Source organism: Hyperolius riggenbachi, chromosome 11, assembly GCF_040937935.1.
Source record: "Hyperolius riggenbachi isolate aHypRig1 chromosome 11, aHypRig1.pri, whole genome shotgun sequence".
Lineage (NCBI taxonomy): Eukaryota > Metazoa > Chordata > Amphibia > Anura > Hyperoliidae > Hyperolius > Hyperolius riggenbachi.
This window is the reverse complement of record NC_090656.1, coordinates 219,488,976-219,504,089: the sequence shown is the minus strand read 5'-3', so window position 1 is coordinate 219,504,089 and position 15,114 is coordinate 219,488,976. Positions and strand designations below refer to the sequence as shown.

The following is a 15,114-nucleotide window of genomic DNA, read 5'->3' as shown; positions in this document are numbered from 1 at the left end:
TTTCATTTTTTTTTGTCGCAAGTTAGAAGAAATGGAAACTTTTTTTTTTCTTTTTTTTGTCAGAAAGTGTCATTTTCCGCTAACTTATGACAAAAAATAAAATCTTCTATGAACTCACCATGCCTCTCACTGAATACTTTGGGATGTCTTCTTTCCAAAATGGGGTCATTTGGGGGGTATTTGTACTATCCTGGAATTTTAGCCCCTCATGAAACCTGACAGGTGCGCAGAAAAGTCAGAGATGCTTGAAAATGGGAAAATTCACTTTTGGCACCATAGTTTGTAAACGCTATAACTTTTACCCAATCCAATAAATATACACTGAATGGTTTTTTTTTATCAAAGACATGTAGCAGAATAACTTTCGCGCTCAAATGTATAGGAAATTTTACTTTATTTGAAAAATGTCAGCACAGCAAGTTAAAAAAGTCATTTTTTTGCCAAAATTCATGTCTTTTTTGATGAATATAATAAAAACTAAAACTCGCAGCAGCAATCAAATAGCAGCAAAAGAAAGCTGTATTAGTGACAAGAAAAGGAGGTAAAATTCCTTTAGGTGGTAGGTTGTATGACCGAGCAATAAACCGTGAAAGCTGCAGTGGTCTGAATGGAGAAAAAGGCTCTGGTCCTTAAGGGGCGAAAAGACTGTGGTCCTCAAGTGGTTAAGGATCAAGACTTCTTTAATGAATCTGTGTAGCCTGGGGGTTGTAAAACTATGTGTGGGTTGTAAAACTAAATATCTCGCCATAAGGTGAAAACTGCAGAAATATGGGGGTATAAATAGCAAATGACTCGTCATAAAAAGTAGATATGTGGGTGTGAGGGGAGAGGTGAGTCACTGGTAACAGGGCTGTCTCCCTATCCAATGGGTCCCATAAAAAACAAAAAAAACAAAATGGGACTACATCCGCATAGTCTTTTTTTTATACTGACGCAGTGCGGCTTTATGTGACGGAAGTGATGTTTTTGCTGCATCCCTCATGCGACTGCATACGTTTGTCACCACGCGGTTCCTGTGGAGGACCAGAAGCCACGCAAGTTTTATGCATTGCGCAGAAGCGTATTTTTGCAATACGCTTCTGCGCAGGTGACCGCTTCTAGGGCTGATCGGAACAGCTGAATTCCGATTTCATCGAAATTTCGTGTACCGCATGCGAAAACCGAATTTCGTGTTCCGAGTGCATTTCTATTGAAGTCAATAGTGCCAACTTCTGTGGTTAATTGTAAAGCCCCTGTACATGCTATCATCACCAAATTTGGCATGTATAATAAGCAGATAAGTAGGAACATGGTAAAAAAAAAATTGTGAAAAGACCTTATAGTTTTTGAGCAAATAGATTTCAAAGTTTCATAGTAAAAATGGTTTTTAAACTGTGTAAAATGACACTGCTGCAGTACAGGTTACTGCATTCCGAGTTCTGTATACATATTGTATACATTTCATGAAAACAGACAGCGTGGGGTCCCCCTCCCAAGCCTCCTTAACTCCTTGTCCCCCATGCAGGCTGGGATAGCCAGAATGCGGAGTCCCGGCCACGTGGGGCTTCGCACCCTGAGCTATACCAGCCTGCATGGTCCATGGTATGGGGGGTGAGCTCTGGAGGAGAGGGGCAGTCAACCTCCCCCTCTCCCCCCAAACCCTTGTCCAATCCATGAACAAGGGGCTGTTCCCCACCTCCGGTGCCCCAGGAGGAGGTGGGGGCCACCGACGTCCTGGGGGGTTCATGGTGCCATCCGGGGTTCCCCTTTAACAAGCTGACCCGGGAAGCCGCCCCATCCCCAGGAGAAATGAGTATAGGGGTACACGGTACCCCTTACCCATTTCAGCAGAGAGTTAAAAAAATAAATAAAAACACGACAACGAAAAAAGTCCTTTATTGTTCTAAATTAACCAGGGATACTTACCTTACGAAATTCCCACGCCAGTATCCTTAGAAGTGGTCCCACGCCAGTATCCTCTTAGGACATCTCACCACCCTCCCACACCGACGAACTCCCGCCACTGAATGGTCACAGTCAGCCTCTGCATCTGTATAGCAGATGCTATGAACATGAAAATGTTACCTCTGAAACAAGAAATTTCGGCAAACAGTGATGCAATCAAAATGGCCACTGGGAAATCCCAGAACGCTGGAGGCCACACTAGAGTGGCGATAAACCAGCCATTTTTCACATAGATGGTGGGTCCAGGTGACCAGAGCAGGAGGTGCCCTGGTCCCCTGGACCCACCTATTTATGTGAAATAACGCTCAGTCTGACACTCTGAGGTGGCCTCCGGGGAACGGGAATTCCCCAGCAGCCATTTTGTTTATGACACTGTTTGCCGAAAATTCTTGTTTTAGCAAACAATTTTCGTGTTTCTAGCTTATGCATTACAGATTGCAGAGGCTGTCTATAGCCATTCAGCCCCAGGAGTTGGGCGGGTGCGTGGGACCACTCCTGAGGATACTGGCGTGGGACCACTCCTGAGGATACTGGCGTGGGATTATTGCAAGGTAAGTATCCCTGGTTAATCCAGAGCAATAAAGGACTTTTTTCGTTGTCGTGTTTTTATTTCTTTTTTTTAACTCTCTGCTGAAATGGGTAAGGGGTACCGTGTACCCCTATAATAATTTCTCCTGGGGAGGGGGTGGCTTCCGTAGTCTGCTTGTTAAAGGGGAACCCAGGATGGCACCATAAACCCCCCAAGACGTTAGCGGCCCCAACCTCCTCCTGGGGCACCGGAGGTGGGGAAGAGCCCCTTATTGATGGATTGGACAAGGGCTCTGAGGAAGAGGGGGAAGTTGGCCGCCCCTCTCCTCCAGAGCCCCCCCCCCCCCCGCCCCATACCATCGACCATGCGGGCTAATATAGCTCAGGGTGTGAAGCTCCACGTGGCCGGGACTCCGCATTCTGGCTATCCCAGCCTGCATGGGGGACAAGGGGTTAAGGAGGCTTGGGAGGGGGGACCCCACGCTGTCTGTTTTCATGAAATGTATACAATATGTATACAGAACTCGGAATGCAGTAACCTGTACTGCAGCAGTGTCATTTTACACAGTTTAAAAACCATTTTCCTATTAAAATCGTTTAATTCAAAAACTATAAGGTCTTTTCACAAAAAATTTTTTTTACCATGTTCCTACTCATCTGCTTAATATACATGCCAAATTTGGTGATGATAGCATGTAAGGGGGCTTCACAATTAACCACGGAATTTAGCACTATTGACTTCAATGTAAACGCGAATTCGGTATTCGGAATTGCCGAATTTTCGAGTTTTGAGTGCTTACTCGGAACTGCCAAATTCCGATGGCAAACTCGAAATTCGGAATCCGAGAGCTCAGCCCTACTGATTGGCTGACTGGCGCCTGCAGACCAAATAAAGGTAGGAAATTGCTTTAGCTGGGAGTGAGCATTTGTGTGTGTTACAGTCAGCATTCAGTTCAGAGGCAGTGGGGGTGAATTCCCTGGAGGTGAGAGGCCCATGGCCCACCCGTACTTCCCTCTAGTTATCGCATGATGGTTTGGGGGCCCCGGCCAGTGAGAGAGTCCGGTCCCCCGGCCAGTGAGAGAGTCCGGGGCCCCCGGCTGTCATGCGAACCAGTGTTTGTGCACCTAGAGGTGCCCCGGATCTCCGGGGACCCGAGCAACAACCCTAGCCAGTGTGGTTGGAATTATAAAACTATGTCTTTTACTTATGAATTCATTGTGATATGCACGGCGTGTCTTAAAGGAGTTATCAGGCATTTTTGAAAAAAATAAGCTTTACTCACCTGCGGCTTTCTCCTGCCTCTTGCAGCCAACTGTCCCACGCCACGTAGTATGCGGCTTACTGTGCCTGCGCAGTAAGCGGCGTACAATGTGGGCTTGATTGACAGAGGCGGTTTCCGCAGGTGCAGTAAGGTAAGGATGACCTCGGGGTCGGCCTCTGCCCCGTGTGCGGAGACCTGGGCGACGGCGGAGTGGTCGGCGTGGGACAGGCGGCTGCAAGGGGCTGGAGAAAGCCCCAGGTGAGCTTTTTTTTTCAAAAATGCCTGATAACTCTTTTAAAGGTGTCCCTCTTTCTTATCTCAAAAAATTGGGAGATATGCCTATTATAGTGGATAAATAATAACCAAGAGTCAGTAATAATCATAATGCAGTAGCAGCACTAATAATAATATTATGTATTATTTTATGAATTATCAACAATAGTACCACCAAGTAGTAGTAATAATAATAATAGAATACAGTAATAGAAGAGCACAGATGCCAGCAAAGGCTTCCATTGCTCCTTCCAATTTAGTCACCTAATCACCACGGCGGCGCTACGTCATACGCAGTTTCGATTGTGACCTCAGACGTCGCTCTGTGCCTGACGTAGAACTTCGCGACGTCACATCCGCTCCTCGGCTTCCGGTGTGTGGCGAGTTGAGTTCCGTGTCCTGGGCTGCTCGGTGCGGAGGGAGACGGCGAGATGTCGCGCGGCTCTATAGAGATCCCCCTGCGGGACACGGATGAGGTGAGCCTGGGGAGCCCTGACCCTCCCCCCATATACCACCCCCGCCTGACCCCGGATCCTCTGGGACCCCCTCCCCAGCACCGCCTGACCTCCCCCCCCCCCATCCACTCCTGACCCAGTACACCCAATACATATATACTGCCTGATCACTGATCCCTTCCAACCCACTACTGCCTGACCACTGACCCTGGATCCCCTCTACCCACTGCTGCCTGATCACTGACCCTGGATCCCCTCTACCCACTGCTGCCTGATCACTGACCCTGGATCCCTTCTACCCCACTGCTGCCTGATTACTGACCCTGGATCCCTTCCAATTCCAACCCACTACTGCCTGACCACTGACCCTGGATCCCCTCTACCCACTGCTGCCTGATCACTGACCCTGGATCCCCTCTACCCACTGCTGCCTGATCACTGACCCTGGATCCCTTCTACCCCACTGCTGCCTGATTACTGACCCTGGATCCCTTCCAATTCCAACCCACTACTGCCTGACCACTGACCCTGGATCCCCTCTACCCACTGCTGCCTGATCACTGACCCTGGATCCCCTCTACCCACTGCTGCCTGATCACTGACCCTGGATCCCTTCTACCCCACTGCTGCCTGATTACTGACCCTGGATCCCTTCCAATTCCAACCCACTACTGCCTGACCACTGACCCTGGATCCCCTCTACCCACTGCTGCCCCTCTACCCACTGCTGCCTGATCACTGACCCTGGATCCCCTCTACCCACTGCTGCCTGATTACTGACCCTGGATCCCCTCTACCCACTGCTGCCTGATTACTGACCCTGGATCCCCTCTACCCACTGCTGCCTGATTACTGACCCTGGATCCCCTCTACCCACTGCTGCCTGATTACTGACCCTGGATCCCCTCTACCCACTGCTGCCTGATTACTGACCCTGGATCCCCTCTACCCACTGCTGCCTGATTACTGACCCTGGATCCCCTCTACCCACTGCTGCCTGATCACTGACCCTGGATCCCCTCTACACACTACTGCCTGATCACTGACCCTGGATCCCTTCTACCCACTGCTGCCTGATCACTGACCCTGGATCCGCTCTACCCACTGCTGCCTGATCACTGACCCTGGATCCCCTCTACCCACTACTGCCTGATCACTGACCCTGGATCCCTTCTACCCCACTGCTGCCTGATCACTGACCCTGGATCCCTTCTACCCCACTGCTGCCTGATCACTGCTGCCTGATTACTGACCCTGGATCCCCCCTACCCACTGCTGCCTGATCACTGACCCTGGATTCCCCCTACCCCACTGCTGCCTGATCACTGACCCTGTATCCCTTCCACCCCACTGCTGCCTGATCACTGACCCTGGATCCCTTCTACCCCACTGCTGCCTGATCACTGACCCTGGATCCCCTCTACCCCACTGCTGCCTGATCACTGACCCTGCATCCCTTCTACCCCACTGCTGCCTGATCACTGATCCTGGATCCCCTCTACCCACTGCTGCCTGATCACTGATCCTGGATCCCCTCTACCCACTGCTGCCTGATCACTGACCCTGGATCCCCTCTACCCACTACTGCCTGATCACTGACCCTGGATCCCTTCTACCCCACTGCTGCCTTATCACTGACCCTGGATCCCTTCTACCCCACTGCTGCCTTATCACTGACCCTGGATCCCTTCCACCCCACTGCTGCCTGATCACTGATCCTGGATCCCCTCTACCCACTGCTGCCTGATCACTGACCCTGGATCCCCTCTACCCACTACTTCCTGATCACTGACCCTGGATCCCTCCTACCCCACTGCTGCCTGATCACTGACCCTGGATCCCTCCTACCCCACTGCTGCCTTATCACTGACCTTGGATCCCTTCCACCCCACTGCTGCCTGATCACTGACCCTGGATCCCCTCTACCCACTGCTGCCTGATCACTGACCCTGGATCCCCTCTACCCACTGCTGCCTGATCACTGACCCTGGATCCCTTCTACCCCACTGCTGCCTGATCACTGACCCTGGTTCTCTTCTACCCCACTGCTGCATGATCACTGACCCTGGATCCCTCCTACCCCACTGCTGCCTGATCACTGATCCCTTCTACCCCCCCCCCCCCCCACTGCTGCCTGATCACTGATCCCTTCTACCCCCCCACTGCTGCCTGATCACCGATCTCTTCTACCCCCCACTGCTGCCTGATCACTGACCCTGGATCCCTTCTACCCCACTGCTGCCTGATCACGGACCCTGGATCCCTCCTACCCCACTGCTGCCTGATCACTGACCCTGGTTCCCTTCTACCCCACTGCTGCATGATCACTGACCCTGGATCCCTCCTACCCCACTGCTGCCTTATCACTGACCCTGGATCCCTTCCATCCCACTGCTGCCTGATCACTGACCCTGGATCCCCTCTTCCCACTGCTGCCTGATCACTGACCCTGGATCCCCTCTACCCACTGCTGCCTGATCACTGACCCTGGATCCTTTCTACCCCACTGCTGCCTGATCACTGACCCTGGTTCCCTTCTACCCCACTGCTGCATGATCACTGACCCTGGATCCCTCCTACCCCACTGCTGCCTGATCACTGATCCCTTCTACCCCCCCCCCCCCCACTGCTGCCTGATCACTGATCCCTTCTACCCCCCACTGCTGCCTGATCACTGATTTCTTCTACCCCCCCACACTGCTGCCTGATCACTGATCCCCTCTACCCCCCCACTGCAGCCTGATCACTGATCCCCCCCCCCCCACTGCTGCCTGATCACTGATCCCCTCCACCCCCCCCCCCCTTCCACTGCTGCATGATCACTGATCACTGATCCCCTCCACCCCCCCCCCCCCCTTCCACTGCTGCATGATCACTGATCCCTTCTACCCCCCCCCCCCACTGCTGCCTGATCACTGATCCCTTCTACCCCCCCCCCCCCCCACTGCTGCCTGATCACTGATCCCTTCTACCCCCCACTGGTGCCTGATCACTGATCCCTTCTACCCCCCCCCCCCCCCACTGCTGCCTGATCACTGATCCCTTCTACCCCCCACTGCTGCCTGATCACTGATCCCTTCTACCCCCCCCCCCACTGCTGCCTGATCACTGATCCCTTCTACCCCCCCACTGCTGCCTGATCACTGATCCCTTCTACCCCCCCACTGCTGCCTGATCACTGATCCCTTCTACCCCCCACTGCTGCCTGATCATTGATCCCTTCTACCCCCCCACTGCTGCCTGATCACTGATCCCTTCTTCCCCCCCCCCACTTCTGCCTGATCACTGATCCCTTCTACCCCCCCCCCCACTGCTGCCTGATCACTGATCCCTTCTACACCCCCCCCCCCCCACTGCTGCCTGATCACTGATCCCTTCTACCCCCCCCCCCCCCACTGCTGCCTGATCACTGATCCCTTCTACCCCCCACTGCTGCCTGATCACTGATCCCTTCTACCCCCCACTGCTGCCTGATCACTGATCCCTTCTACCCCCCACTGCTGCCTGATCACTGATCCCTTCTACCCCCCACTGCTGCCTGATCACTGATCCCTTCTACCCCCCACTGCTGCCTGATCACTGATCCCTTCTACCCCCCACTGCTGCCTGATCACTGATCCCTTCTACCCCCCACTGCTGCCTGATCACTGATCCCTTCTACCCCCCACTGCTGCCTGATCACTGATCCCTTCTACCCCCCACTGCTGCCTGATCACTGATCCCTTCTACCCCCCACTGCTGCCTGATCACTGATCCCTTCTACCCCCCACTGCTGCCTGATCACTGATCCCTTCTACCCCCCACTGCTGCCTGATCACTGATCCCTTCTATCCCCCAGTGCTGCCTGATCACTGATCCCTTCTATCCCCCAGTGCTGCCTGATCACTGATCCCTTCTATCCCCCAGTGCTGCCTGATCACTGATCCCTTCTATCCCCCAGTGCTGCCTGATCACTGATCCCTTCTATCCCCCAGTGCTGCCTGATCACTGATCCCTTCTATCCCCCAGTGCTGCCTGATCACTGATCCCTTCTATCCCCCAGTGCTGCCTGATCACTGATCCCTTCTATCCCCCAGTGCTGCCTGATCACTGATCCCTTCTATCCCCCAGTGCTGCCTGATCACTGATCCCTTCTATCCCCCAGTGCTGCCTGATCACTGATCCCTTCTATCCCCCAGTGCTGCCTGATCACTGATCCCTTCTATCCCCCAGTGCTGCCTGATCACTGATCCCTTCTATCCCCCAGTGCTGCCTGATCACTGATCCCTTCTATCCCCCAGTGCTGCCTGATCACTGATCCCTTCTATCCCCCAGTGCTGCCTGATCACTGATCCCTTCTATCCCCCACTGCTGCCTGATCACTGATCCCTTCTATCCCCCACTGCTGCCTGATCACTGATCCCTTCTATCCCCCACTGCTGCCTGATCACTGATCCCTTCTATCCCCCACTGCTGCCTGATCACTGATCCCTTCTATCCCCCAGTGCTGCCTGATCACTGATCCCTTCTATCCCCCAGTGCTGCCTGATCACTGATCCCTTCTATCCCCCACTGCTGCCTGATCACTGATCCCTTCTATCCCCCAGTGCTGCCTGATCACTGATCCCTTCTATCCCCCAGTGCTGCCTGATCACTGATCCCTTCTATCCCCCAGTGCTGCCTGATCACTGATCCCTTCTATCCCCCAGTGCTGCCTGATCACTGATCCCTTCTATCCCCCACTGCTGCCTGATCACTGATCCCTTCTATCCCCCACTGCTGCCTGATCACTGACCCTGGATCCCTTATTACCCATTCAAGTCCCCAATGCCACACTGCTGTCTGATCCTGCATCCCCAATGCCCCACTTCTGCAATCTCTGAGGCTGTATTCCTTATAAACCCACTGCAGCCTGATCTTTGACCTTCATATTCCTGATGCCTCACTGTGCCCTATTCTGTATTCATACAGATAGGTTCTCTTCATAAATGCAGGCTGCTCTGTATCCTCGCAAGGAGTAGCATTAACACAAATCCGCATTTACCTCTGTTTATCTGTCTTTCTTCAGGTCATCGAGCTTGATTTTGATCAGCTTCCAGAAGGAGATGAAGTTATCAGCATCTTGAAACAGGAGCATACTCAGCTGCACATATGGATTGCCCTGGCGGTGAGAATTTTGCATTGTTCTACTATCCTCTACAATAAAATGCAAGTGTCCCTGCGTCATCAACTGAATGGTTGTGTGTCCCTGGCTTTTTTGTACTGAGCATGTGCACAGCCAGGGCAGTCAGGACACTGTGCCGGATCTGGAAGTTTGCTGTGTGTGGTTCATAGAGATTCTCATTGCATTGTAGGAAATAACAGCTTTTTCCAACTGCCAAGCAAGCAGCTACCTGTGTGCATATACTTCAGACAGTGGTTGGGAACGAGCAAGTGTGTGCTAGGGGGATGTCCTGCTGGGGGGGTATGATCGCCACCGCTGCCTACTGCCGAGCCTCAAAGCCCCCCTCTGCAGCGCTATTCCCCCCCTCCCTCTCCTCCTCAGCATAGGCGGTACAGGACAGCGATCCGTCCTGTACCGCCTCTGATAGGCTTCAGCCTATCAGATGCTGGTGATCCGAGGCCGGGGATCACTGATCTCCTTTACGGTGCTGCTGCGTCAGCAGCGCCGTACAATGTAAACACCGGGGATTATGTCCCCGGGTGTCTGCATTTAGCCTGCGAGTCGCGATTGGAGGCTCACAGACTGTTCACGGAGACACCCTCCGTGAACTGACAGGAAAAGGCCACTCGAACCCATAGAAACCCACTTAAGACCAGCCGCAGCCTATCGGCGTTAGGTGGTCGTTAAGTGGTTAAGGTGCCCATGCATTGAGAAGCTGTATGGGCAGATTGACCAAGAGGCTGATGGAATCTGATCTGAGAGAGATCTGTGGACTGCCTATACACTTCAGGCCAATTCAGCATGAAATCTCTTGGGAATTGGCATTGTGACGCCACATCCTCCGCCTTGCCGATGTCCCCCCTAAGGTAAATTGTTCCCGTCAGTCAGGCCTGTGGAGTCGGTACAAAAATCTTCCGACTCCGACTCCTCAGTTTCTGAAACTCCGACTCTGGGTACCCAAAATTGCTCAGACTCCAACTCCTTAGTCTAATACTTAACAGGGCAGTGGATTTTGTACAAAAATCATGCGACTCAGACTCCTCAGTTTCTGAAACCACGACTCCAACTCCGGGTGCCCTAAATTGTCCCGACTCCTTGACTCCAACTCCACAGCCCTGCCGTCAGTGCAGCATACTTCAGTGTTCTCCCCAGAATTTTTTTCCAGCCGGGTGGTATGAAAAAGTAGCCGGGTGGCATGAAAAAATAGCCGGGTGGAGTGAGATGATATAATGCAGGGCTGGTGCTTTTGAGGAAGGTGGTGAGCAGATAACAGCCGGGTGGTCACCAAAAATAACCGGGTGGAGCACCCGCCTAAGGCTCCCTGCACACTGCAAATCCGTTTTCCGATTCCGTTTCCGATTCCGTTTCCGATTTTCCTGGAATACATTCAACAGAAAAACGGATCAAAAAACGCAGCATGCAGTTAAGATTAAAAATCTGAATCGGAATCGGATGTAAAAACAGATTAAAAATCTGAATCTGATTTGCTTGCAGTGTGCAAGAGGCCGAAAAGAGCCTGGGGAGAACACTGTAGTGTGTGTAAACATCAGACTGATGTCTGATGTCGTGCGTGTCTGCCTCCTGCACACGTTGACGAAATCCCTGTGTGAACAGGGCCTAAAGGTTACCTCTGGAGAATTTCATCAAAGGAAAGAGCGCAAGCAACTTTGGTCTCGCTAGTTAGTTGGTCTCGCTAATAAATCAGCGCAACTTAATTTATTTCTCTGCTTGCTACGCACTCTAGTGTTAGGGCCCTTTTTACACTTAATCAGTTGCTCTGTTAAAACTTAAAGAAAACTGATTTTCAATGTATTGCCCATGTTTTCCTATGGCACCTTTCACACTTAACGCGTTTTAACTGAAATGTTTGTCACAATGCACTGCTATGGAAAAAATGCGTACTAACGCACAGCAACTGATTACGTGTAAAAGGGGCCTTAGCGTAACGTGCATAACTAAACGCCCGGTGCTTACAAAACCTACACAGTAGTGATAGTTAATAGTAGTGCCTGATCAATGCAGCATCGCGGTAGCAAAAAGTCACTACCACATGGCTTTCATGAGCTGCGGCCGTTGCTTAGCTACGCACGCTACACTACACTACACAAGTGTGCGGGGAAACAAAAAAGGTTGCGTTGATTTATTAGGCAAGGAGGTTGCTCGTGCTATATCCTTTGATGAATCAACCCCTTGTCCTTTATTTCATGCATTGTACTTTTTCATGTAATTATATTTATTTCCAGTATTTTTTTTTAAGTCATTGTTTCCCTCCCTACTTCCATTGCCTTAATGTTATTTAATATGCCTGATATTTCCTGTGAGGGCTGGGGGGTCAGTGGGTATTGCAGATAGTGTGCAGGGGCCATATATATATATATATTGATCATATATAGCACCTGCACACTGTCTTCAATACCACCGACTGACACCCCTCGCCCCCACCGGTAATATTGTGCAGCATATTAAATAACATTAAGCTTCTACAGTCAGCCGCAACCACGTGCAGACAGCCGCCCCAGCGCTTACTTACAGATCAGTATGCTAGAGCAGCTAGACAGTCTGTAATGCGCGCTGTGGGATATCGGCTTAGCCACTGTCTCCCCGCCTCTTACTGCCGCCGCACCAGTCAGCGCACGAGCTCGCCGGGAAGCGCGAGATCTCGTGCATAGAGGAGCAGCTTCAGGACAGCCTCTTACTGCCGCTCAGCCAATCGTTGCACGAGCTCCCCGGGAAGCGCGAGAGCTCGTGCATAGTGCAGCGTACATTCAGGACAGCGCTGCTGGATTATTTTTGTCAGAGAGCCCGGCGCGTCCTGACATCCGGGCACAGGATGACAGCTGGGAACCAGCCGGGCGGGAATGGATTTGACCCGGGCGGCGCGCCCACCTGTTTGATCCTGGGGAGAACACTGTACTTTACCTGTCCGAGTCCGCCGCTGGCTCCCTCTTCATACACGCGGCTCACATGGTTGCCGGCATATACTTGGATGTGCGACATGTCACACACGCGCCCATGTATACACTGGCAACCACATGGGGCGCATATATGAAGATGGAGCCAGTGGCAGACACGCACAGGTAAAGTATGCTGCATCGTCTCTCTTCCTGATATCACACATTACCACCGTGCAACCGATCGGGCAAGTCGGTCCGACATCTTGCAGCCTGTCTGATCAATACATGGAACCAATTTCGGCCCGGAATTGGTCTCATCGTTGATCGGGCATGCTCTTGGCGGCACCGTTTTTCATCCGATAATGATTATCAAATCAGATGGTCGTTTGACCTCCAAGTCGCCTCATGTATGACTACCTTAAATGTTCACAATGTATTATTTACTGGTAATTCTTTCCCCACCAGCTGGAGTATTTCAAGCAGGGGAAGACAGAGGATTTTGTGAAGCTGCTGGAAGCGGCTCGCATAGATGGAAACCTCGACTACCGAGACCACGAGAAAGACCAGATGACCTGTCTGGACACCCTGGCGGCCTACTATGTCCAGCAGGCCAGGAAGGAGAAGAACAAGGACGGCAAGAAGGAGCTGATCACACAGGCCACCTTGCTATATACCATGGCCGACAAGATCATCATGTACGACCAGGTAAGCAGCCTGCATCCTTGCTTAACCACTTGAGGACCCACCCTTTACCCCCCCTTAAGGACCAGCGCTGTTTGATGGGATCTGTGCTGGGTGGGCTCTGCAGCCCCCAGCACAGATCAGAGGGCACGCAGAGTGATCAGATTGCCCCCCCCCCTTTTTCCCCCCTATGGGGATGATGTGCAGGGGGGGTCTGATCGCTCCTGCTGGTGGCATGTTGCGGGGGGGGCACCTCAAAGCCCCCCTCCGCGGCGACATTCCCTCCCTCTCCTACCTGTCCCCCCAGTGATCCGGGCTGCACAGGACGCTATCCGTCCTGTGCAGCCAGTGACAGGACGTCCTCTGTCACATGGCGGCGATCCCCGGCCGCTGATTGGCCGGGGATCGCCGATCTGCCTTACGGCGCTGCTGCGCAGCAGCGCCGTACAATGTAAACAAAACGGATTATTTCCGCTTGTGTTTACATTTAGCCTGCGAGCCGCCATCGGCGGCCCGCAGGCTATTCACAGAGCCCCCCGCCGTGATTTGACAGGAAGCAGCCGCTCGCGCGAGCGGCTGCTTCCTAATAAATCAGCCTGCAGCTGGCGACGCAGTACTGCGTCGCTGGTCCTGCAGCTGCCACTTTGCCGACACACGGTATAAGCGTGCGGTCGGCAAGTGGTTAAAGAGACGCTGAAGCGAAAAAAAAATATGATATAATGAATTGGTTGTGTACTATGAATAATTACTAGAAGATTAGCAGCAAAGAAAATATTTTCATATTTTTATTTTCAGGTATATAGTGTGTTTTCTAACATTGCATCATTCTATAATATGTGCAGATTACACAACACTCTGCATTCAAAATTATTCTTTCAGAGCAGTCTGTGAACTAATGACCTCTCCTCTGCCAGAGGAAAAGAAAACTTTACTTACAGTTGAGATAATAAAAGTCAGATAACAGCCCTCTCCAGTAGAAATTAATGCCTTTTTTGCATAGAGATAACAACTGGAGTTTCTTAACTCTTCCTGTACTGGAAACAGTTACATTGATGTATCTGATCTTAATGTTTTATTTCTTAGCTGTGCTACACATACAAATCATAACATCATAATTTTTTTTCGCTTCAGTGTCTCTTTAACAGTGTAGAGATGGAATGGTTTGCCACACAAAGGATGATGTGACATTTGTTTATTCATGGAGGGATTATTATGTATTGCCAACATATTACGCAGCGCTGCACAGTAGATAAATGGGTTAACATACAAGGAGCTCTCAACAAAACAAGATCCTGCAAATGTCTCTGATAACAGTACATTGACTGTCAAAAAAGTCTCGTCTAGTCTACAAGAGGGGTGTATGGCAGTGAGATTGCATAATCAAGCTGGAAACACTAGGGAGGCTACAGCTATAGCTGCCTGCTGGATGCACATCATATCTGTGAGTGCGAAGAGGAGCAGAGACTCCCCACCTCACCTTTTACGTTTACCCTGAAGAGGCAGACAGATTGTTGCCTAGAGCAGCGTTTGCCTTGGTAAAGGGGCCCTGCGTGGCTTTGAAACATTGGCTTATTTGCAAGAAAACAATAAAGATAATTCTTGGATGTGCTAGCTTCTTCATATGCATGGCGTCTGGATTAGCCAGAAATAAATATGGCAACCTCCATATCCTTCTCACTTCAGCTGCCCTTTAAACATAAGGTAATGTAATGGGAGTTGCTAAACTATGTATAAGTGGCCAGTTAGTGGATGTGCCATCCAGAGTAGAAGAAAATTAGACTAATCTGGGCCAGTAGCTGGATAGCCCTTCACACCACGTCTGTCTGCAGAGGTGTATTTTGGGGTAGTTTTTGGCGTACGTACTGTATATGTATGCCGCCGGAGAGCTGGGCGCAGGGTGAGCCAATTGACGTCTCACCCTGCTGCCGCTCAAA

The 15,114-nt window shown here is 51.5% G+C and overlaps 1 protein-coding gene across 1 annotated transcript in view; it reads left to right on the top strand.

Annotated features, from left to right (window-relative positions):
* The first annotated feature begins 4,365 nt into the window (after positions 1-4,365).
* CTR9 (CTR9 homolog, Paf1/RNA polymerase II complex component) overlaps positions 4,366-15,114 on the top strand; it is a 55,379-nt gene continuing 44,630 nt past the window's right edge. Inside the window, exons 1-3 of the mRNA XM_068261561.1 lie at positions 4,366-4,483; positions 9,510-9,608; positions 12,965-13,204. Of these exons, the coding sequence (XP_068117662.1) occupies positions 4,439-4,483; positions 9,510-9,608; positions 12,965-13,204 (384 nt within the window). The 5' untranslated portion in view covers positions 4,366-4,438. The remainder of the gene's footprint in view (positions 4,484-9,509; positions 9,609-12,964; positions 13,205-15,114) is intronic.